The sequence below is a fragment of the Camelus bactrianus genome, chromosome 35 (genome assembly GCF_048773025.1).
Source record: "Camelus bactrianus isolate YW-2024 breed Bactrian camel chromosome 35, ASM4877302v1, whole genome shotgun sequence".
NCBI lineage: Eukaryota > Metazoa > Chordata > Mammalia > Artiodactyla > Camelidae > Camelus > Camelus bactrianus.
This window is the reverse complement of record NC_133573.1, coordinates 1,483,764-1,506,979: the sequence shown is the minus strand read 5'-3', so window position 1 is coordinate 1,506,979 and position 23,216 is coordinate 1,483,764. Positions and strand designations below refer to the sequence as shown.

General features: G+C 36.3%; 1 protein-coding gene across 1 annotated transcript in view; it reads right to left on the bottom strand.

The window, feature by feature from the left end:
* Nucleotides 1–23,216, bottom strand: part of CCDC7 (coiled-coil domain containing 7) — a 196,693-nt gene that overhangs the window by 171,999 nt on the left and 1,478 nt on the right. The window contains exon 3 of the mRNA XM_074357988.1: nucleotides 10,006–10,089. Within this exon, the coding sequence (XP_074214089.1) occupies nucleotides 10,006–10,089 (84 nt within the window). The remainder of the gene's footprint in view (nucleotides 1–10,005; nucleotides 10,090–23,216) is intronic.

The window sequence follows — 23,216 nt, the reverse complement described above, 5'->3', positions numbered from 1 at the left end:
AAATAACCTAAGTGTCCATCAAAAGATAAATGGATAAAGATGTGGTATATATACATACAATGGAATACTACTCAGTTGTTTAAAAAAAAGATAAAATCTTGCCAATTGTAACAACATAGGTGGACCCTGAAGGTATTATGCTAAGTGAAATAAGTAGGCTAGAGAAAGACAAATACTATATGATTTCACTCACATGTGGAATATAAAAAACTAACAAACAGGAACAAACAAACCAAAACAAAACAAAGCAAACATCTGGACACAATGAACAGAGTAGGGGTTACCAGAGGGGAAGGGGTAGAGGGAAGGGTGAAATGGGTAAAAGGGATAAACTGTATCATGATGGAGGGAAAATAAAAGTGATCACACTGTAGGGTATACAGAAGTAGAAATATAATGTTGTACACATGAAACATGTTATAAATTAATGCTTCCTCTATTAAAAAATAATAAAATGAAAATAGGATGTCTTTACATCACCAAGAAGTCAGTTCTTTCCAGATTTAAAATTTGAATACAATACGAATGTTATATAAATGAGCTTTCTTATGAAGCTATTTAAGTGGATACTAAAGTTCATATCAAAAAGTAAACATAAGAACAGTTAACATATTAGTTTCCAAGGGTTGCTATAACAAATTACCGCAAGCTGGGCAGTTTAAAACAGAAATTCATTCTCTCACAGTTCTGGAGGTCAGAACTCCAAAATCAAGGTGCTGGCAGAGCTCAATTCTCTTTAGAGGCTCTAGGCGAAATTCTGTTCCTTGCCTCTTCCCAGCTTGCGGTGTTTCTAAGTATCCCTTGGCTATTAGATACGTAACTCCAGTCTCTGCCTCTGTCTTCACGTGATCTTGCCCACTGCGACTTCTCCTCTTCTATCTTTTATAAGGATACTTGTCATGGGATTTAAGACCCACTTGGGTAATCCAAGATGATCTCATCTCAAGAGCTTTAACTTAATTATGTATCAAAGACTCCTTTATTTCCAAATAAGCTTACACTCACAGGTATTGGGGATTAGAACTTAAGACACATATTTTTGGGGTCCAAAAAAATCAATCCACTATAGCTAAGAAAATACTGAAAAGCAAAAACTGTGAGGAAAGATGAGTTAGTCCTGAAGACAGCAAAGCATTATAATTACTTTTAATTATAATAAATTAAAACAACATGGGATATGAATAGAGAGACCACCCAATAGAGTAGAAAAGGTCTAGTAAGACACAAAGGTGTTACAGTTCTAGCATACAATAATGACAGAATCACCAGAGCAAAAGTAGTCTTTGAAAGAAACAGTATGGGAACTGAAAGGCCATTTGGAAAGAGAAGATTAGATCCATTTTTTACATGATAAGCAAGAAGAACCTCTGCATGCATTAGACATCTAAATATAAAAATATGAACTAGGAAAGAAAAGGAGGAGAAAAAAAAAGAGGAGGATGACAATGACCTTGGCATGACCCAAATTATCACAAACAAAATCAAGATAAATGACAACATATATCATAGATACAGGTCAATAACCCATATACAAAGAACTTTCAGAAACTTACTTAGAAAAAAATAGATGAAAACCCTATATAAAACTGGTCAACAATTCACAAAAAATAAAAATGCCCCTTAAGCATATGAAAAAAATGTTCAGTTGTAAAAATGAAATTTAAAACTACAACCAATCTACTAGCAAAATTTCAAAAGGAGATATTTACTCATTTGAAGAAGTTGTGGGGAAATTGGTATAATTTGGTACAATTCCGCAACGCAGAGAAGTTTCCCAAAATCTAACAAAATTCACATGCATTTTTTACCTTATGACACAGCAATCCCAATTACAGAAATTTACCTTGAACATACACTCCTAAAAACATTAACATACATATACCCAAGATTATTCATTGAAGCATTATTTCCAATTGCAAAATATTAAAAAACACCTAAATGTTCACACAGGTTAACTGAATAAACTATGATATATACACTATAAACTATGGCATATTATAAACTCCACAGTATAAGCTATGGTACGTACTCTGACACAAAGAGCTGATCATACAATTGTAAAAAGAATGAGAAAGATCTCTAAAACCTGATATGGAGTAATTCATAGGAGTTAGTGGGAAAAAAAAAAGAACATTTGATATGCTATCCCCTATGTAAGAAAGAAGGCGAAATAAAACAAATATATAGAGAGACAGAAAAATATTTATATTTAAAAGAGAAATATATGAAAGATAAACCAAAAACAAAGTTGGTCACCTACAAGAGGAGAGGAAAGTAGCTGAGGAATGCAAGGGAAAGGAGTACAGGAAAGAACCATACTTCTAAGTATCCCTTTTTACATTATTTTTCATGAAAAAAATTAACCTACTTATGAAAGTAGGTTAACGTTCTACATAATCCTGAAATAAGTCAACAAGGATAGAAAGTGGGAACTAAAACTAAAAAAAAACTTAAAAAGGTGAAACTAATAAAGAAAAAAGAACTAATCCAACTAATTCATGAATACAGAATTTAACATTCACCTTATGCTCAGTCTTGGACAAGGGTGCTAGTGGGGGATGAGCTGCAAACGAATCAGGAGCTATTTCTGGCAGGTCTGGTTTTGCAGTGGTATGGGGGAGAAGATTCTTAATGTTAGAAGTACTATAGAACTGAGCAAATGAATAAATGTGCTGCTGTTCAGAGTAGGATTTTCACTGTGGAAGAAAAGACATACAAATATGAAATGGAGGAAGGCAAGACAAGCCCTGAGCGGAGGGAATAGAGCTGAAGGTGTCTGTGAGAACACCACACTTCTAGATATGTCTATTTATGTGTATATACAAGTATATGTACACTTCATACATAGCTAGGAATATGTGTGTATGAAATATGTGAATGTATGCTTAGTTGCAGACATTTCCTAGTTCTGTCTGCTGAACAGGCATAGAAGCAAAGACACTCCAGGATCAATGGGTATAGGTAATTATCAGATCTTGGTTTCCATTACCATTTCCCTTAAAAAGCAAGGCTCCATCAGCAAGAAGACAAATAGGACACCAAGATCCTCCTTCCCCCATAAAGACAGGGATTTAACATGAAACCAACCAAATGCTTCTATGAGAAATCAGAAACCAGTTAAAAGGTTGCTGCACCCCCAAGTGAGGACAAAGCCAACCATATCAAAGCCCAGTAGGAAAATTTTTGACACTTTTCACTTTACTTTGGGAAAGCCCCACCCCACTCCCACACTTTCTACCTTCCCCTTGGGGATGAAAAAGAGTAGAACACAGGTCCAATATTCTGATACTAGGGGAGCTGCAAAAGAGACCAGTTTCTTTCCTCTATCCAAGTACTGATAGGAACAGAATGGCAGGTTGAGGCTCTCTGATAACAAGGACCATCCACCATGCACCAGAATCTACAGTACCTAAGACAGACACTGGGTAGAGCTCCAGTACTGTGACTTACAACAGCATGAGAGAGGCTGCAGTTACCAGAGACAGCAGGGAGCATGCCTGAACTGAAATCTACAAGCCTCTTCTAACAGATTACATATGTACAAACCAAGAGGGAATGCCTATATAGAAAAGGTTTGGGAGGGCTCCAGAATCCAAGCAGGCTAAGTGAGGAAAGCCCTCCCTGCAGTAAATCAAACCACAAAGTCTGGGTGAATTGGCTGATTCTTCAGATGCCAAAATCCCAACAACAAAAAATAACAAGACATACAGAGAAAAGGGGAACCATAATACACCCAAACAAAAAAGTTAAGTGTCCAGAAACAAATCTTAAAGAAATATATGTGAATTGCCAAAAATTTCAAAATCATCATCCTAAGAAGGTGTCACAATTCAATACAAAAAGAGTTAACTACTGATTTTAAAAAATTAAAAAAAGTTAAAAAGAATAATGAGTTAAAAGAGTTCAGACAGACAACTAAATAAAAGCAGGAAAATGATCCGTGAACAACATGAGAACATCAACAACAACAACAACAACAAAAACAGTATGAATAAAACCAAACAGGAATTCTGGAACTAAAGACTACAGTAACTGAATTTAAAAATTTGTTATAGGGACTAATGAGAAGACTTGACCAGGTAGAAGAAAGAACTAGCAAACTCAAAGACAAGACCTTCAAAATTACTGAGGAAGAAGAGGAAAAAGAAAAAAAGAATGAAGAAAAATGAAGAGAACCTAAGGTCCTTATGAGATATCACGAAGCAGAACAAGACAGATATTATGGGCATCCAAGAAGAAAGAAAGAGACAAAATTTACTCGAAAAAAGAGTGACTGAAAATTTCCCAAGTCTGATGTGAGAAATGGACGTACAAATTCAAGTAACTTAAGGAACTCCAGATAGAAAGATATCTAGAGAAATCTACACCAAGATACATCACAATCAAACTGTCAAAAGTCACAGAGAGAGAGAATCATGAAAACAGCAAGAGAAAAATGACTCTCTACAGATAAGGAAGTTCCTAACAGATCATCACAGATTTCTAACCATAAAGCTTTCAGACGAGAAAGGAAAGAGATGATATATTCAAAGGAAAAACCGCCATGAATACTCTATCTAGTGATACTGTCCTTCAAAAATAAGGGAGAAATCAACACTGTTTCAGATAAAATACTGCTGAGAGAGTCCATCACCACTAGACCTTCTTTACAAGAAATGCTGAAGAGAGTCCTACAAATTGAAGGAAAAGAATAAACATCAATACAAAATCATATGAAAATATAGACTTCCCTGGTAAAGGTAAACATGTCAACAAATACAGAATCCTGGAGTATAGTAAAGAAGGTGAGTAAATCACTTATAAATCTGATATAGAATTTTTATTAAAAAGCATAAAAATTGTAAGTTTGTGTTAATGGAGATTCAGTATATAACCATCATCAGTAATAAAGTAGGAGGCAAGGATGTAAAATACCACTTCTTATTTGCAACTGAAGTTGTAATTGGTTTAAAATAGGTTGTTACAACTATAAGAAGTTTTATGTAATTGCAGTGGTAACCACCAAAGAAATAGCTATAGAATACACACGGAGGTAAATGAGAAAGGGATCAAGATATGTGATTATAAAAATCAACAAAACACAAAGGAAGAGAGCAAGAGAGAAAAGAAGAACAAAACAGCCACCAGACAGGCAAAAAACAATTAAAATAGCAATAATAAATCTTTCCCTATTAGTTATTATATTAAATGTAAATGAATGAAATGCACCAATTAAAGGGCAGAGATTAGTTAAACTAATTTTTTAAAAAAGGTCCAACAATATGCTGTCTAGAAGACACTTTGGATCTCAGGACTCACTCAGGCTAAAAGTAAAAGGTTGGAAGAAGATATTCCATGCAACAGGAACCTAAAGACAGCAAGAATAGCCTTTCTTATAACAGATGAAGTACAGCTTAAGGTAAAAAAGACTGTCAAAAAAGACAAATAATAACATTATATAATGATAAAAGAGTCAATTCAACAGGAAGATTTAACAATTATAAATATATGTGGACCTAACATTAGAGCATCCAAATATATGAAGCAAACACTAAAAAGAAACTGAAGGGAGAAACAGAAATCAACAAAATAATAGTAGATCAGTACCCCCACTTTCAGTTATGGATAGAATAGACAGAATACCAATAAGAAAACACAGGACTTAAACAATATTATAAACTAAATACACATAACAAACATATACAGAACACTTCACCCAACAGTAGAAAAATACATATTCTTCTCAACCACACATGGAACATTCTCCAAGACAGACCACATGCCTAACATAGACACATTCTAACACAGAACAAGTATTAACAAAATTAAGAAATGAAAATAATACAAAATATCTTCTTGACCACAAGGAAGTAAAACTAGAAATCAATACCAGAAAGAAATAAGAACATCCACAAATATGTGAAAATTAAACATGCTCCTAATTCATGGTTGAAGAAAAAGATCACAAATTTACAAAATATCTGGAGACAGATGAAAATGAAATACAAAATACCAAAACTTATAGGATTCAGCAAAGGCTGTGCCAAGACAAAATTTATAGTGGTAAATGTTTATATTAAAAAAAAAAAAAAGATTTCAAAACAACAACCTAAACTTACACCTAAAGGAACAACAGAACAAACTGAACCTAAAATGTACAGATGAGAGAAAATAATAAATGTTAGAGTTAAGTGAAATAGAAATAGAAAAAAAAAAATCAGTGAAACCAAGAGCTTTTTTTAAAAAGATTAACAAAAGTGACAAGTCCTTGGCTAAATTAAGAAAAATAGAGACAGCAAATAACTAAAATTAGAAATGAAAGAGACATGATGTCCACTGAAAGACCAAATCATAACAGACTCTGAACAATTATAAGACAAAATATTGGATAGCTTAGAAGAAATGGAAAAATTCCTAGAAAAACAGAACCTACCAAGACTGAATCGTGAAAAAGTAAAAACAATCTGAAAAGACCTATATAACTAGTGAGGAGACTGAAGCAATAAGCAAAAACCACCACCACCACAGACCCAGAACCAGGTGACTTTGCTGGAGAATTTTAACAAACATAAAAGAATTAACATCAATCCTTCTCAAACTCTTCCAAAGAATCAAAGAGAGAACACCCAGCCTTTTCTGACACTACCTGCTGGGGATGAGGCCCTGATACCAAAAACAGATAAGGACACAAGAGGAAGCTACAGACCAACATCCCCGATTAATGTTGCTGCAAAAATCCTAAACAAAATAGTAGTAAATAAAATTCAAAGGCATATTAAAAGGATCATACAGTATAACCAAGTAGGACTGATACCTGGAACATAATGATGGCTCAACATCTGTAATGATACATAACCATGTAATACACCACACATAAACAAAATGGACAAAAATATGATCATCTCAAGAGATGCATGAAAAGCATCTGACAAAATGTTAATACTCTTTCATGATAACAACACTCAATAACCTAGTAATAGAAGGAAACTAACTCAACATAAAAATCCTATGAACTTGCCAACTGACATTATTTCAAGGAGGAAAGACTGAGAGCTTCTCCTCTAAGATCAAGAACAAGCCAAGGCTGCCCACTCTTGCCACCACTGTTCAACATAGTTCTGAATGTTCTAGACAGAGCAATTAGAAAAGAAGACAATCATAAAAGGCATACAAATAGGAAAAGAAGTAAAATTATCTGCTTGCAAACACCATGATCTTATATATAGAAAATCCTAAAGATTCCAAAGACAAAAATGTTAGAACTAATAAATCCAACAAAGTTGCAGGATAAAAAAATCAACACTCAAAAATCAGTTGCATTTCTATATGTTAACAATGACCAATCAAAAAAGAGAATTAAGAAAATGATCCCATTTACTAAAGCATCAATAAAAGATTAAAATACCCAGGAATAAAATTAACCAAGGAGATGAAAGATTTTAACACAGGAAACTATAAAAACATCACTAAAAGAAATCAAGGAAGATACAAATAGATGGAAAGACATCCCATGGTCATGGATTGGAAGACTTAACACAATTAAAATCCCCACATCATCCAAAACAATGTACAGATTCAGTGCAGTTTCTATCAAAATCTCAGTGGCATTTTTTTTTCTGCAGAAAAAGAAAAAATACTAAAATTCATATGGAATCTCAAGGGACCCCTGAATAGCCAAAATAATCTTGAAAAAACAAAACAAAGTTGTAGGTCTCAAACTTCCTGATTTCAAAATACACTACAGCAACAGTAATTAAGACAGTGCTGCACTGGCAGAAAGACAGATTACATATGTACACCTAACACTAATCCAGTGTTACATGTCAATTGTATCTAAAATTTTTTAAATAAAAATTAAAAAATTATTTTACACATATAAACTAGTGGAACAGAACTGAAGCCCAGGAATAAACCCTTGCATACACAGCAAAGTGACTTCCCACAGGAGTGCCGATGAGGGAAGGAAAACCTCTCCAACAAGCAGCGCTGGGAGAACTAATGTCCACGCGTAAAAGAATAAAGTTCGACCCCTCCCTTACACCGCGTACAGAAATAAGCTTGGAATGGGTCCATGACCTAAACAAAAGATCTAAACCTATTAAACCCCTGAAGAAAACACAGGGGGAAAGCTTCAGGAAACTAGACTTGGCAGTTATTTCTTGAACATAACACCAAAAGCTTAGGCTTAACAAAAGCAAAAATAAACAAGTGGGACTTATCAACCTAAAAAGTTACCACACAGCAAAGAAAACAATCAACAAAATGAAAAGGCATCTATGTAATGGTAGAAAATATTTACAAACCATATATATCACTAGGGGTTAATATCTAAAATATATAAGCAACTCATACAACTCAGTAGCAAAAAACCCCAAATAATCTGATTTTAAAATGGGCAAAGAAATCGCAAAATCAATAGACATAAAAATGTCCAACAGGCACATGAAGAGGCTCTCAACATCACAAATCATCAGGGAAATGCAAATCAAAACCACATGAACTATCACCTCACACCTGTGACAATGGCTATTATCAAAAAGAGAAAACAAGCATTGATGAGAATGCAGAAAGAGGGAACCCTCATGCGCTGCTGGTGGGAAAAGAAATTGCAACAGCCACTATGGAAAATAGTATGTAGGTTCCTTGAAAATTAAAAATAGAAGTACCATATGATCTAGCAATCCCACTTTGGACTATATACCCAAAGGAAATAAAATCAGTATCTCAGAAAGATACCTGCACTCCCATGTTCTTTGCAGAATTATTCACAAAAGCCATGATATGGAAACAACCTAAGTCTCCACCAACAGATGCATGGATAAACTGATTTATATACAAAAGGGAATATTATTCAGCCATAAACAAGAAGGAAATCCTGCCATTTGTGACAACACTGATGAATCCATAAGACATTATGGGAAGCGGGATAAACAAGACACAGAAAGACAAATATTGCAGGATCCCACTTATATGTGGACTCAAAACAAACAAAACCTCATAGTAACACAGTAGAATGGTGGTTACCAGGGCCAGAAAGTGGGGGTCATAGGGACTTATTATTTAATACATAGTTTCACTTCTGCAAGATAAAAAGAGTTCTAAAATGGAAGGCAGTAATGGTTACACAATATGAATGTACTTAATATCACTGAACTATACACTTAAAAATGTTTAAGATAGTATGTTTTATGTTTATTTTACAATAAAAAATTGGGAAAATATGTATATAAATGTGTGTGTTATATACATTCACAGAAAACATACTAATATATAAGCACCAATAACATTATAGAGTAAGATTACACATGATTTATTTTCCTATGTACTTTTTTCACTTTGTCAAATGTTCTACAATACTTTCATAATCAGATAAAGCACAATGAATGTTACTTTTCAAAACTCAGAAAATAAGAAAATGCATTACCAAATAATATATAGTATTAACTTTAAGAATAATATGGGTAACTATGGAAAAACAGAAAAGTAAACAAAAATATGTTAACAATAGTTGATTATCTCAGGGAAACAGGATATGGTGATTTTTATTTTCTTCTTTTTGTACATCTTCTTTAGAATTTTTCATTAATTATGACATTTTTGTAACTTACTTATTAAAAAACACAGTAAAACACAAATATTACATATGAAAATACTAATGATCCAGTCAATGTTGTACTTAAAGAAAAATTCACAGATATAAACGGCTGTGTTAAGAATAAAATAAATTTTAAAATATTAAAAAAAATTTTTAAAGGATAAAATAAATAAATTATGCTTTCTAATGTCCTTTTAACTAACTGAGGCACCATATGTAGACCAATATTGCTGACTGGATTATCATATTCAAGTTTAAACAACCAATATAACATTTAATATTTTATTACTACAATGACTGCTAATAACTAGTAATTTAATTAATACCTATTATTAGTTAATATTGCCTTATGGCTAACTAATATTATTGGTAACTAATAACGAAAATACTAGGTAATACTTTATACTTGGCAGTTTATACAAAATACATACATTACATTTTTCGTCAGCTGCTTCTTCTAACTGAGTTGCAAATTCTGAACAATTTGTCAAGAATGAATTCAGATCATCCCCAACCTTATGAAAAAAAGCAATAAAACAGAAAGTTACTTTCATTTCACAATCCATATGCACATGCATCTATGTTTTAGTATGTTTAACTACTTTTAAAAAGAGTTTCATGTGTGTAATTTATGTCCTTTCAACTGCATAAGACAAGAAGCCAATGCTATATGAGCAAATTCTCCCAGAAAGAAAGCATGAAAGAAAGCACACTCTGGGGAGCGGTCCATTGATGCCACAGTCCCAGCTGTGCCTCTCCTCGCATCCTCCTCTACACAGCTGCAGAAAATCAAGCACCCCAGCCTTGGACTCCTGAAATTGAAGAGTAGCCAAAAAAAGTACACACTTGTATATGCCTTATAAATAACTTCTTTTGTTGAAAACTGAATGCTGATTATGACTTCTAGGTACACTTGCCCAGAGACATAGTCTTTCACCCTCACTTAATGAACAATAGAAAATTTTGAGGAAAGAAAGTTATGTATTAAAACATCACAATGAATGAATCTCTTCTAGTAGAGCAGTGATTTATAAGTCAGAGAACTGGCCCATGATAAATGAATCTCAGGTGCTCACATACAGTTAGAATTTTCATAAAATGTTCTCCATGAGGAATATGTTCCCTCAACATTAAATTTTAAACACACTCAGTGATTCATTTTTTATCATAGTAGAAACCTATAATCACATAGGAGAGAGGGGAGAAAACTCATTCAGGATGGGGGAAAATGAATGAACTAGAGTTACTAATCACAAGTGTTAACTGACACCATTTCACATACTTCAGGATTTTCTTCCACCCACATTCAGGTGTCACAATAGAGAGAAGATGAAGAACAAGCTGATGAAGGCTGCAGTTTAACTAAGTAAGATCAATAAAGCAGGACAGGGCAAGAGGGATAAGGACATATGCACAGGAGCAAAAATAGTGGACTACGAAATTCAAGCAAGATAAGTAAGAATGCAAGATGGATTTGGGACAGTAAAAAGTAGCAGGACCAATGGATTATGTTTCCCAATGAATCCAAAGGACCTGGACAGACAAATAACAAACTGAATGGGAAACACAGGAGGTAGTGGCCAGAGATTAGGATGACTGAAACTTAAATTACAGAGAAGTTAGTTATGGGTTACAACAAGGACATAGAGGGTACCATCTTGTCAGTAAGTGGCTGATGTGGGATAGAAGACAAGATCACAGGAGGAAAAACTTCCATGAATTGTGATGCCAGATAATTTGGAAAGGTCTTCTACATGGATGTCAAAATCTTCAAAATTTATGAGAGCAGTCATGTTGTGAGACAAGCAGAGCATCTTTGTAATAGAAACTATTAGTCGCCTTCCTTACACTGATTCTTCTTTTCTTCCTTACTAACAGGACCTCAGTTTTGCTGGGGATGGCAATGTGCAGAGGTACTAATAACAATAACTGTAAAATCTGCCAACCTCCCTTACCAACAGGGTAGCCGTGTGTCCCAATCAGGCCAATGAAACAAAAGAAATGTTGGGCAGCTCTTCTACAAAGGATCTCTAAAAGAGGTGCAGAAATAACACTCATGATTAGGGTACAAATAGAAACGAGAGAGAGGCCTTCACTCCAGTGTTAACACCACCAAAAGAAAAAACATATAATATAAAATCATCATCATGCTTTCCTTGAGGATACCAAGAATACGAGGAAAACTTGATGAACTGCATGCCACAGAACACTTTGTACATAAGCAAAAAACCAAGGCCACATCCATACGTAGAGGGAGTAAGGCAGTGGAGACACTTGGCTTAGCACGTGCAGTCAGAAAGCGGGGCTGCCACTGACAAACAGAATTCAGAGGATGAAGAAAAACCAGCTGAGCATCTGACAGCCATTTAGGCCGGCAGATAGACTAGAATGACGGGGAGCTCCCTAAGCAAATCACACAACACAACTGTTTTTCTCCCAGCAAACTCCTTCCCGTCTGAAATCTGCCAAGAATGTGGCAGAAAAGGAGGCCTTCATACCATTAGGAATTTGGGTCAGGATGTGGGGTTACTGAAACTCTTATACAGAGCTGGTAGAAATATACAATGGTACTGCCATGTTGGGAAACAGTTGGCAACTGCTCATAAAGTTAAACATATACTTCAAATATAACCTACTGATCTACTCCTAAGTAATTATCCAAGACTAATGAACATGTATGTCCTCACAAAGCCTTGTACACAAATGTTCATAGAAGTTTTATTCATAACAGCCAAAACAGCTACTGGATCCGGCAATCCAAACGTCTATTAACCAGTGAATGGATAAACAAATTGTGGTACAGCCATGAAATCAAATACTCTTCACTGTAAAAGTAACAAACTTTTATATACAGAACAACATGGATGCATCTCAAAAACATTATGATGCAAGGGGAATGGGGAAAGCTAGCTAGACAAGGTTACATATTGCATTATTTTACTTAGATTACTTCCAGAAAAGGCAAAACTATAGTGACGAATCAGTAGCTATCTGGAGCCAGAGCAGGAGGAGACAACTGACTGCAAATGGGTACAAGGAGCTTTTTGGAAAAATGAAGATGCTTTATAGTTTGATTGTGGTGGCAGTTATTAACAACCACTATAAAGGAGGAATTAAAAAGCAGACAGATCTCATCCTACACATTCTTGCAGTAATTGCACTTTGAAGCTCTGCCAGGACTAAATCAAAACTATCTAAAGTTGAGGTCTAAACTCCTGCTAGCTAAAATATCGGCTTGGAGTTAACAGATACACACTATTGTATATAAAAGATAAACATTAAGAACCTATGGTATAGCACAGGGAACTGCATTCAATATCTTATAATAACCTATAATGGAAAAAAATTTGACAAATAATACATATAACTCACTTTGCTGCACACCTGAAACTAACATAACATTGTACATCAAGTATACTTCCATTTTTAAAAATTTAATGAGATAAAAATAAAATAAAACACTGGCAAGATCAAAGGAATCAGCCGCTTAGGGGAAGCAGCCACAGGAGAGATTATGGATGAGACAAATTAGATAAGAGCTCAGTCTGACTAAGCACATGCATCAGCTCCTGCTCAACTCTCAGAGGACAGGGAATGAGGAGCCCTTCACCCTAAATGCCAGAATGGAAAGGGCAAGCCTTCTTTACAAAACAAAATATAGTATCACAATTTTCAGCGTTCTTCTAAATACAAAGCTTGGGATCCAATTTAAAAAAACTGCAAAACATACAAAGAGCCAGGAAAATATAATCTATAATGAAAAAATAGTTCAGGCAAACACACTGATAACCCAGATACTGGAATTCACAGACACAAAATTTTTAAACCTCTACTATTGGTAAGACAAAAGAATTTGCAGGAAAATATAGATATACTAGGTAAAGAGAAGTACCCATCTCTAACAGGAGAAATATAAAAACCCCTAAGAAGGAGCCAAAAGATAATCTTAAATGTGAAAACTACAATGCTTGAAATAAAAATTTCACTAGATAAAGCTTATTAACAGATCAGACACCACAGAAAGGAAGAGTGAATCTGAAATAATAGATATTGTCCAAACTGAAGCACAGAAAGAGAAAACATCAAAATAAGTAACCAGTTACTTATTACATCATATCAAGCAGTATAATATATGTATAATTGGAGTCTCATAAAAAAGGGAAGAGAGACAGTAAATAATATGAAGAAATAATGAATGGAAATTTTCCACATCTGATGAAAAACATCATCTCAAAGATTCAGCTTGATGATTTCCAAACAGAACATACAGAAAACATCTCCTAGGCATGTCTTACCAAACTGATGGAATCCAATGATGAAATCCAAAGAGAGAGAAAATCTTTAATAAAACAGTCAAGAAAAAAGGGTAGACAATAATCATAATACAAAACACATAAGTGTGGTAAATGGACTTATACTGCTGAAAAGTTCTCACATTAGAAATGAAGTAAGATAATATTAACTGAAGATAAATTGTGATAAGTTTAACATATGTACTGAATCCCTAGAGCAAGCCCAAAAACGGACATAGCTAAAAAACCAAAAAAAAAAAAAAAAAAAAAAAAAAAAAAATGAAAGGCTAAAAAAGAAAACACATAATTAACCCAAATAAAACAGAAAAAAAGTGACTTCCGGGAGAAGATGGCGGAGTAGAAGGACGCTCGCAGGTCACCCTCTCCCACAAATACACCAAGACCCACATCCACAGACCCACTCAGCCAACCAGAGCACCTGCGGAACTCCGACAGAACATCGCCCTCTTCAAAAGATAAAGACGCCAAAAATCTGGTAGGAGAAAAGGAAAAAAGAAAGAACAAAAGGCAAAGCAGCGCGGGACGGGTCCCGCGGGGAGGGAGCCGCAAAGGAGGACTGGCGCGCGCTCGCTGGGTCTCCCCTCTCCAACTGAGAGGCCAGCAGGACGGAGGGGGAGCCTCCGAGGCTCGGATCTGTACAGAGCAGCCCTTGACTAACAGAACTAAGTTAAACGGGTACAGAGCGTCCCCCCGACACCCAGCCTGAGACGCGGGCCGGCAGCGGCGGGCAGGGCCAGGCTGCACAAGCCAGGCGGAGGACGGGGGCGGCTGCACGGAGGCAGCCCCGGGGGAACGCAAGGGGCTGCGCGCCGTGGCTGTGGGTGCACAGGGCAGAACAACCTGGGCCCTCCATAAAACAGCGAGGTTGATGTGCTCTCGGGGGAAGGGCGCACACCCCCATCTCTGAAAACCCGCGGAAAGTTTTCGGGGGAAGAGAGGCGGGGCTCAGGCACAGCCGCCATATCCTCCGCGCTGAGCGACCAGGCGGGGGCGGGGGCGAAACCTGCATCCGCACCGAAGGGCTTAGCAGCCTCAAAGGCCAGACGGAGACTGGCCTGCAGCCGGGGGCAGATAGGATCCTTCCATCCTGGTCCCTCAGAGATTTGCTCCACAAAGACAAACAAGGATCTGGGTTTTGGCTCGGAGCAGGGACAGGGCTGTCCCTCGGTCTTCCCTGAGCCCACCCGTGGAGCGGCGACCAGGGAGGAGCGCGCAGCCGCACAGAGAGCGGAACTACCTGCGGTGCAGGTAGAGGGAGAGCACCCCCCCCCCCGCCTTTCGGGCAGGAACACAGCCCCTGACCGAGGTGCTGGGAGGGGGCACAACCCACCCTCTTACCCGGCCAGTCTGCAACATCTGACTGCGGCATCCAGAGGGGCAGCGACCCGCCCGCCCACAGCAGAGAGCTGCACCTGACCCAGTGTTAGGAGGAGGCACGATCTGCTTGCCGACAGGTGCTGGGAGCAGCACAGAAGAGGGCGCCAACGGAGGGCCTCTGAAAACAGCAAGCTGAGCTTCCAAAACAGGACGAAGACAGAAAGACTTCACATTAAAAGCACACAGACTCCAGGAGAACACTGACAAACACCCCCCCCTTTTTTTTTTTAAATCTGTTTTTACCTGTTCTATTTTCTATTACTTTCTTAATCTTTACTTCTTAATTCATTTCTATTTCTCTTGGGTTTTGATGTCCTGCTATTGATTAGACACAGGTTTCAAATACATCTATTCATCTCCCCCCCCTTTTTTTTGTAAAGGTTTTAAAAGGACGTCTCAACCCGATTAATACTCTGCTTCAACTCACTCTTCTATTATTCATTATACACTGTTTTCAAACCCTCTTTCTCCCTTCTTTTAAAATTCTTTCTCTCTCTCTCTTATTTTTTTTCTTTTTTTCCTAAGTTCTATTCCTAAATAGGCATCAGATAGATAAAATCCTTAAGGACCAAAATAAACAACTGATACTCCATAAACCACAGTGCCAAAGAGGTATGAGCAAGATGAGGAAGCAGAAAAACTTCTCCCAATTAAAAGAACAAGAGAAATCCCCTGAAACAAAGATCAACGAAATAGATGTCGATAGCCTACTAGATCAAGATTTCAAAAAAGGAGTGATCGAATTGCTGAAGGAATTAAAAGAGATAGTGTTTAGAGATATAAAATATGTCAAAAATGAAATTGAAGCTATAAAGAAGAGCCAAGTAGAATGGGTAAACTCATTGACAGAGATGAGGAATGATCTAATAGCTGTGCAAAGCTGACTAGATACTGCAGAGGAACGAATTAGTGATCTAGAAGACAGGACAATAGAAAGCACCCATTCAGAAGAACTACAAGAGAAGCAAATAAAAAATAATGAAAATAGCATAAGGGGCCTATGGGATGATATAAAGTGTCCCAATCTTCGCATAATAGGGGTCCCAGAAGGAGAAGAAAGATCAAAGGGGATTGAAAAGGTTTTTGAAGAAATCATGACTGAAAACTTCCCAAACTTAAAGAAGGAATCAGATATCCAAGTACAGGAAGCTCAGAGGGTCCCAAACAGGAAGAACCCAAATAGACCCACACCAAGACATATCATAATCAAGATGGCCAGAGTCAAGGATAAAGAAATGATTCTAAAGGCAGCAAGAGAAAAGCAAAGAGTAAGTTACAAGGGAACCCCCATAAGGCTCTCAGCTGATTTCTCTACACAAACACTACAGGCCAGAAGGGAGTGGCAAGATATATTCAAAGCCCTGGATGAAAAAAAGATGCAGCCTAGGATCCTTTATCCAGCAAGGCTACCCTTGAGGATAGAAGGAAAAACAAAGAGTTTCACAGACAAAAAAAAAGCTGCAGGAGTTTAGCAACACTAAACCCATGCTAAAAGAAATACTGAAAGGGCTATTCTAAATAGAAAAGCAGCAGGATGCTACAGAAATGAGAAACACACAACTGGAAAGGTGATAACTCATGAATTACAAATAAAGTAAACATGAAATTATAAAAGAAGACAAACAAATCACTAAGAGTGGGAGAGGGAGGCAGGGAAATATAGAATATTTTTTTCTTTCTTTTTAAATTTTTTTTAACAGTAGGATGGGTTTGAGATCATGTTACTATCAGTTTAATAAAAACAGTTATAGTAATGGGTTGATAGATTTACAAAAAAGGGTAACCACAAGCCAAAAATTTACAAAGGAGTCACAAAAATTAAATAAAATCCATGATAATACAAAGGAAAATTACCAAACCACAAAAGGAAGAAGAAAGGAACAAAGAGGATATACCAATTCAACTGCAAAGATAAATTCAAAATGGCAATAAACACACATCTATCATTAATTACTGTAAATGTTAATGGACTAAATGCTCCAGTCAAAAGACACAGAGTGGCAGACTGGATAATAAAGCAAGAACCTTCAATATGCTGCATACAAGAGACCCACTTTAGGGAGAAGGACACACATAGATTGAGAGTGAAAGGACGGAAAAGGATATTCCATGCAAACGGAAAAGCCAAAAAAGCAGGTGTTGCAGTACTGATTTCAGACAAAATAGACTTTAAAACAAAGGCCATAAAGAAAGATAAAGAAGGACATTTTATAATGATTAAAGGAGTGATACATGATGAGGATATTACACTCGTTAATATATATGCACCCAATATAGGAGCACCTAAGTACATACAAGAATTACTAACAGAGATAAAAGGGGATATTGATGGGAATACAATCATAGTTGGAGATTTTAACACTGCATTAACATCACTAGACAGATCTTCCAGACAGAAAATAAACAAGGCAACAGAGAAATTAAATACTACAATACAAAAACTAGATTTGGTGGATATTTTCAGAGCATTACACCCCCAAAAAATAGGATATACATTCTTTTCAAGTGCACATGGAACATTTTCCAGGATCGATCATGTACTTGGGCACAAAAGAAACCTCAACAATTTTAAGAAGATACAAATTATCTCAAGCATCTTTACTGACCACAATGCCATGAAACTGGAAATCAACAACAGAGAAACAAAGGAGAAAAAAAGGAAAGCATGGAGATTAAACAATATGTTATTGAAAAAACAATGGATCAATGAGGAAATCAAAGCTGAAATTAAAAAATACCTTGAGACAAATGAGAATGAAAGCACAACCACTCAAAACCTATGGGACACAGCAAAGGCAGTGCTAAGAGGGAAGTTTATAGCGATACAGGCCTTCCTCAAAAAAGAAGAACAATCTCAAATAAACAATTTAACCCACCACCTGAATGAATTAGAAAAAGAAGAACAAAAAGCCCCACAAAGCAGCAGAAGGAAGGAAATAATAAAGATCAGAGAGGAATTAAATACAATAGAGATTAACAAGACCATAGAAAAAATCAACCAAACCAAAAGCTGGTTTTTTGAAAAAGTAAATAAAATCGACAAACCTCTGGCCAAACTCACAAAGAAGAAAAAAGAGAGAGCACAAATTAGCAAAATAAGAAAGGAAAATGGAGAAATTACAACAAACAAAATAGAAATACAGAATATCATACGAGAATATTATGAAAAACTATATGGAACCAAACTGGATAACCTAGAGGAGATGGACAAGTTTCTGGAAACATACTGTCCACCAAGACTGAATCAAGAAGAATCTGAACACTTGAACAATCCGATCACTAGAAAGGAACTAGAAATAGCAATTAAAAACCTCCCTACAAATAAAAGTCCAGGACCGGACGGCTTCACCGGGGAATTCTACCAAACATACAAAGAAGAACTCATACCAGTCCTTCTCAAACTCTTCCAGACGATTGAAAAGGAGGGAATACTCCCAAACGCATTCTATGAAGCCACCATCACCCTGATACCAAAACCAGGCAAAGACACTACAAAAAAAGAGAATTACAGGCCAATATCACTGATGAACACAGACGCCAAAATCCTCACCAAAATTTTAGCAAATAGAATCCAACAACACATAAAAAAGATTATACATCATGACCAAGTGGGGTTCATCCCAGGGACACAAGGCTGGTTCAACATACGCAAATCAATCAGTGTAATACATCACATCAACAAGAGAAAGGACAAAAACCACATGATCATCTCAATCGATGCAGAAAAAGCATTTGATAAAATTTAACACCCATTTATGATAAAAATTCTCGCCAAAGTGGGTATTGAGGGAATGTATCTCAACATAATAAAAGCTATATATGACAAACCTACAGCCAGCATAGTACTCAACGGTGAAAAACTCAAAAGCTTCCCACTAAAATCTGGGACAAGGATGCCCACTATCACCACTCCTATTCAACATAGTCCTGGAAGTCCTAGCCACAGCAGTCAGGCAAGAGAAAGAAATAAAATGGATCCAAATTGGAAAAGAAGAGGTAAAAGTGTCATTATATGCTAATGACATGTTACTATATATAGAAAACCCTAAAAGGTCCACACAAAAGCTACTAGAGCTGATTGAAGAATTCAGCAAGGTAGCAGGTTACAAAATTAACGTTCAAAAATCAGTTGCATTTCTTTACACTAACGATAAATCAACAGAAAAAGAAAGTAAAGAACCAATCCCCTTTAAAATAGCACCCAAAGTAATAAAATATCTGGGAATAAATCTAACCAGGGAGGTGAATGGATTATACACAGAAAACTATAAACCATGGATGAAGGAAATTAAAGAAGACTTTAAAAAATGGAAAGATATTCCATGCTCTTGGATTGGAAGAATCAATATTGTTAAAATGGTCACACTGCCCAAGGCAATCTACACATTTAATGCAATCCCTATCCAATTACCCAGGACATATTTCACAGAACTAGAAAAAATCATAATAAAATTCATATGGAACCATCAAAGACCTAGAATTGCCAAAGCATTACTGAAGAGAAAGAAAGAGGCTGGAGGAATAACTCTCCCAGACTTCAGACAATACTATAGAGCTACAGTCATCAAGACAGCATGGTATTGGTACCAAAACAGACATATAGACCAATGGAACAGAATAGAGAGCCCAGAAATGAACCCACAAACTTTTGGTCAACTCATCTTTGACAAAGGAGGCAAGAATATACATTGGAATAAAGACAGTCTCTTCAGCAAATGGTGTTGGGAAAACTGGACAGCAGCATGTAAAACAATGAAGCTAGAACACTCCCTTACACCATATACAAAAATCAACTCAAAATGGATTAAAGACTTAAACATAAGACAAGATACAATAAACCTCCTAGAGGAAAACATAGGCAAAACATTATCTGACATACATGTCAAAAATTTTCTCCTAGGAGAAATAAAAGCAAGAATAAACAAATGGGACCTAATGAAACTTACAAGCTTCTGCACAGCAAAGGAAACCAGAAATAAAACAAGAAGAAAACCTACGGAATGGGAGAAAATTTTTGCAAGTGAAACCGACAAAGGCTTGATCTCCAGAATATATAAGCAGCTCATACGACTCAATAAGAAAAAAATAAACAACCCAATCCAAAAATGGGCAGAAGACCTAAACAAGCAATTCTCCAAGGAAGACAGACAAATGATCAAAAAGCACATGAAAAAATGCTCCATATCACTAATTATCAGAGAAATGCAAATCAAAACTACAATGAGGTATCACCTCACACCAGTCAGAATGGCCGTCATTCAAAAATCCACAAATGACAAATGCTGGAGAGGCTGTGGAGAAAGGGGAACCCTCCTACACTGCTGGTGGGAATGCAGTTTGGTGCAGCCACTATGGAAAACAGTGTGGAGATTCCTCAAAAGACTAGGAATAGACTTACCATATGACCCAGGAATCCCACTCCTGGGCTTGTATCCAGAAGGAAATCTACTTCAGGATGACACCTGCACCCCAATGTTCATAGCAGCACTATTTACAATAGCCAAAACATGGAAACAGCCTAAATGTCCATCAACAGGTGACTGGATAAAGAAGAGGTGGTATATTTATACAATGGAATACTACTCAGCCATAAAAACTGACAACATAATGCCATTTGCAGCAACATGGATGCTCCTGGAGAATGTCGTTCTAAGTGAAGTAAGCCAGAAAGAGAAAGAAAAATACCATATGAGATCGCTAATATGTGGAATCTAAAAAACAAAAACAAAAACAAACAAACAAACAAAAACAAAGCGTAAATAAAGGACAGAAATAGACTCACAGACAGAGAATACAGACTTGTGGTTACCAGGGGGGTGGAGGGTGGGAAGGGATAGACTGGGATTTCAAAATTGTAGAATAGACTACACTGTATAGCACAGGGAAATATACACAAAATGTTATAACTCACAGAGAAAAAAATGTGACAATGAGTGTGTATATGTCCATGAATAACTGAAAAATTGTGCTGAACACTGGAATTTGACACAACATTGTAAAATGATTATAAATCAATAAAAAATGTTAAAAAAAAAACAGAAAAAAAGTAAAGGAACAAAGAACATATGGAATAAAAACAAAGCCAGATAGTAGACTTAATTCATATTATTTCTATAAAATTTTATAACAATAAATCATGTGACATGACATTGAATTTTATCAATTAAATGTAAATGAACTAAACACACCAATTAAGACAGAGATTATCAGACTGAATAAAAAAGCAAGACAACTATATGTTATTTCAGAGAGATACACAGTAAATACATAATCACAGATAGCTTGGAAGTAAAAGTTTGAAAGAAGACGTACACGCAATGACTAATCATAAGAAAGGTGGTATCAGATAAAGACGACATCAGAACACAGAACTGTATCAAAGATAAAAAATAATTTTGGATTTCCTGTTCTGGCCATCACAGACTAGATCCATTCCTCTAACCTTCCCTCCTACAACTGAACACGCTAGACACAGCACAGTGACAAACACAAGAAGGTTCTGAAAGGTGGAAAGAGAAGACAGGGATACTGGGACTTGAGGAACACGTGAGTTCCTTGGGTTTTCTTTTACCTACATATAAAATGGATGGGGCACAGGAACAGCCTGCAACTGTCAAGCACAGATCCAAAAAAAAAAAAAAAAAAGCCCCAAGAAAATCCAAAGAACTGTGAAAAGGCACCTCTGCCGTAACACAAAACTTTTGACAATACTATCTTGCCTGAACCAAATACCAAGGAAAACACTACACCACCACCCTACGTGTCAACAGGGCTGAAAAATAATGTGGCAGTGAAAGTTGGCCCTCCATTTCCCCCACCAGGGTGGTATCAGCAGGAGAGGGTGAACCTCCACCTGACAGTCGCAGGTGGCACTCCAATTCCCCCACCAGAGTGGTGTAGGTGGAGTGAGGCAGGGAAGTAAACTTCCATACTTGTCTGGAAGCAGCAGTCAGAATGAGCAAGGATGCCTGCTCTCGTCACTATTATTAAATATAATACTGGAGGCAAGAGCCAGCACAGTAAGTCAAGAGAAGGAAATAAGAAGCAATCAGATTGGACAGAATGAGGTAAACCTGTTCCTATTTGAAGGTGACATAATTGTCTAAGAAGAAAACCCCAAAGAATCCACAGAAAAACTCCTAGAGTGTAAAAGTACACTGAGCAAGCTTGCAAGATGTAAGATCAACACACAAAAATCAATCATACCTCTATATACTAGTTACAAACAGGAAGAAAGTGAACTTAAAAACGTAATACCATTAAAAATCACTCCCCCTAGAATGAACTATTAATGTCTAAATCTAGCAAGTCATGAATAGGATCTGTATTATGAAAATTACAAAATGCTGATGCAATAAATCAAACAAGACAAAGAACCAATCAAATAAATGGAGAAATAGACCATGTTCATAAGTTGACTCAATACATGTGTTTTATTACATGGAGCCAAATTCAGTTCCTAAGTAACAAAAGTAATTTTAAAAAAACTAATTTTAACATAGAACAACAACACTCTATTAGTAAAGTGTATTAAAGCACAGCTGACTATTAAGAAATACGTAAAATAATTTCTCTCATCAATAGATTGAAGGAAAACAGCATCACTTTAACAGTTATATCACTTCAACATACACAACAAAGACATTTGTCAAAACTCAGTAACCTCTATTGTTTTCATTTTTTTAATTTAGCAAACTAGAAATAAAAGAATATATTCTTAACATACTAAAGAATATACATCTCAAACCAACAGCCACCCACCAACTTAACTATTAAACAAGAGAGGCATTAGCATTAAAAGTATGCTCAAGATGTAGGTATGCCTTAATTAAACCTTAAGATAAGTGTTGGCAGAGGATGGGAAAATCAGCACACTACTTTCAAGTTTCCTGAGAAGATCGTTTTCATGGATGAGGAATTCATTCTGAGAACGTATACAGACTCTAAAAGAA